Source organism: Trachinotus anak, unplaced genomic scaffold (genome assembly GCF_046630095.1).
Source record: "Trachinotus anak isolate AG129_WGS33_773 ecotype Australia unplaced genomic scaffold, CSIRO_AGI_Tana_v1 ptg000003l, whole genome shotgun sequence".
NCBI classification, from domain to species: Eukaryota; Metazoa; Chordata; class Actinopteri; order Carangiformes; family Carangidae; genus Trachinotus; species Trachinotus anak.
The window spans coordinates 4,689,865-4,692,146 of record NW_027273854.1 but is presented as its reverse complement, the minus strand read 5'-3'; the positions used below and the strand labels follow the sequence as shown (position 1 = coordinate 4,692,146).

Genomic DNA, 2,282 nt, shown 5'->3' with positions numbered 1-2,282 from the left:
TCAATTTACTATCATGATATATTATGTCATTCTTGATGTCGTAACCCCTGTTAGCTGTATTGATATTATCCCCATTTCTCTTTGTTATATCTCATTTTCTTCCATCCACCAGCCTTTATCTCCAGGGATCATGAAGTTTTTGCGTCTCAACCTATGACACAAAGCTTCTTCACTTCAACATGAAATGTAATCAAAGTGTGATTCATGTTGCGTCTCGGACAGAAAACATAACGACCAACAAGTGATGAGCAACAGCTTTTATTTATTTGTAAAAATAATAAATATCTAAGAAATATTTTAGCATCATTGCACACATTTCAAATTCATTTACACCACTAGATGTTCTCAGCTTCTACAGTTTCTGTTCCTCTACCATATATGGATATGAGCTGCCACTCAGCTATCAAGGTAGATCAGTTAATACAAAGTAAAGAACAGCTGATTCGTTTTCCTAAGTCCTCCTGATTAGAGGTGTCAGCAGGCACAAACACACACATACAGCCGCAGTGTGTGATCGTGCCGGAGCATTCTGTTCTCTTCACAGAGATCAGAGACTGTCAAGGGCTTCTGGAAGCCTGGACGCTGACCAAAGCATGTTCCCTGAGCCCTCACCCCTCCCCTCTTACTCTCCCTCCCTTTTTTCTATCTTTTTTTTTTTTTTTTTTTTTTTTTTTTTTTTTTTTAAAATACAGTCTGCTACCTGCCTCCACCTTTGCCATGTCGTTTTCCATCTGTCACTTTCTGCATCACTGCAAGCCTCCACCACCTGTTACAGGTATAACCCACGAGTCAGATGACCACAAGAACACTTTCATTTACCTTATGAGGATATTTGCACGTATCAATACAAAAGAAAGTCAAACAGAAGTGCATGCAGCGTGGTTAAGGTGCACCAGTGCATGCAACACTTGGGTCACAGTGATTCCTCTGAGACATCAGCAGATATGATGAACCCAGCCGGCCAGCTCAGGCAGAGATTAGCCCGTGGCACAGCTGAGAACACACATCCTGACTCCCCATCACCATGCGGATGCCTTTGCAAAACCCTTTCTAATACCACTGACCACCAAATGCCAACAATGACAAAGCGTGACATTTACCTGGTGCTGTGCTCGCCAAGAAATACAGACAGTGCTACAAATCTACAATACGTAGGGTTTATGACGAATGTCACTTGAGATAAATCTATATACATCTTGTCATGCTCCCTCCTGACACGCTCTGCTCAATGACTATCCTTCCCCATCTGTCATCCTTCTCGTCTCTCCCTAACATCCACTCTTTCTCTTTTTGTCCTTTTGTTCTTCACCCTCTCTGAGCCTCCAGCGACATGGAGCGACCCAGGGCTTTGGGTGCTTTGGCAAACTCCATGAGGGTCGGTTTGACTGGGGGAAGATCTCTTGTGATCTCGTCCACGGTCCTCTTGCTGGGGCAGACTCCATCCGGATTGGGGAAGGGCAGCAGGTCCTCCTCGGTGTGTGGGGCTCCGCGTCCAAGCCTGACACCCAGCTCTGCGGGGGTGAAGATGGGCAAGGGGAGGGTGTGTCTCTTCGGCAGCAGCTGGTGCTCCCTCACTCCTCTTTCCACTGTGCCCACTCTGAAGACACCGAAGGGGCAGGTCTGTGTTAGTGAACGGGCCTGCCACTGCCGGGCCAGAGTTTCCCTGCGAGAGTCGTCGTTCATGTTCATCGTCTGCCTGCAGGAACCAGAGGACAGTTGAAGTGAGAAACTGTGGAAGCAGTCACTGTGATTTACCTGCTTAATTAGAAAACAACTGTTGTCCAATATGAGAGCAGTTCTACCAAGAACTTGCCAAGTAAATCAGAAAGTAGATTTACATTTCTTATTAGGAATAGGGAGCTTTTAAATCAAAGTTATTTTATAAGTAGAAACAAACATATTTCCTCTCATTTACTGGTAACATGTGCCTAATTTCTGGGACCTCTGGTTGGTCTATGAGCTCTCACCTGTCCTGAGGTTGAGTTTTGAGACTGACGCTGTGCCAGTCGGCGCTGTAGCTTTCCCTCTGAACCTTGTTCTCCTCCCGTACACTGCAGGTGAGCTCAGCTCCCACCACCACACCATTACGCTTCTCCAGGACGGTACAGAATGGCATCTTCTCTGCTGTGTGAAGATCTGTCTCAGATTTATCGTACCCAATGGGTCGTATTGATCAGTCCCGAGGTCTGGTCGTGTGTCTGTGATCAGGGATGCTTCAGCTGGCTGTATCACCTGGCTTCCTCTGTCTCTCTCCCTCTATGTGCTGCCTATGTCTGGGCTCG

The 2,282-nt window shown here is 46.4% G+C and overlaps 1 protein-coding gene across 1 annotated transcript; it reads right to left on the bottom strand.

Moving 5' to 3' along the window:
- Positions 1-242: 242 nt before the first annotated feature.
- On the bottom strand, positions 243-2,282 carry tcap (titin-cap (telethonin)). The gene is made up of 2 exons (XM_071468083.1): positions 1,968-2,282; positions 243-1,696 (listed from the first exon to the last, which is right to left on the bottom strand). Exons 1-2 carry the CDS (start codon positions 2,114-2,116, stop codon positions 1,306-1,308), a joined length of 540 nt encoding a protein of 179 aa, XP_071324184.1. The 5' UTR covers positions 2,117-2,282; the 3' UTR covers positions 243-1,305.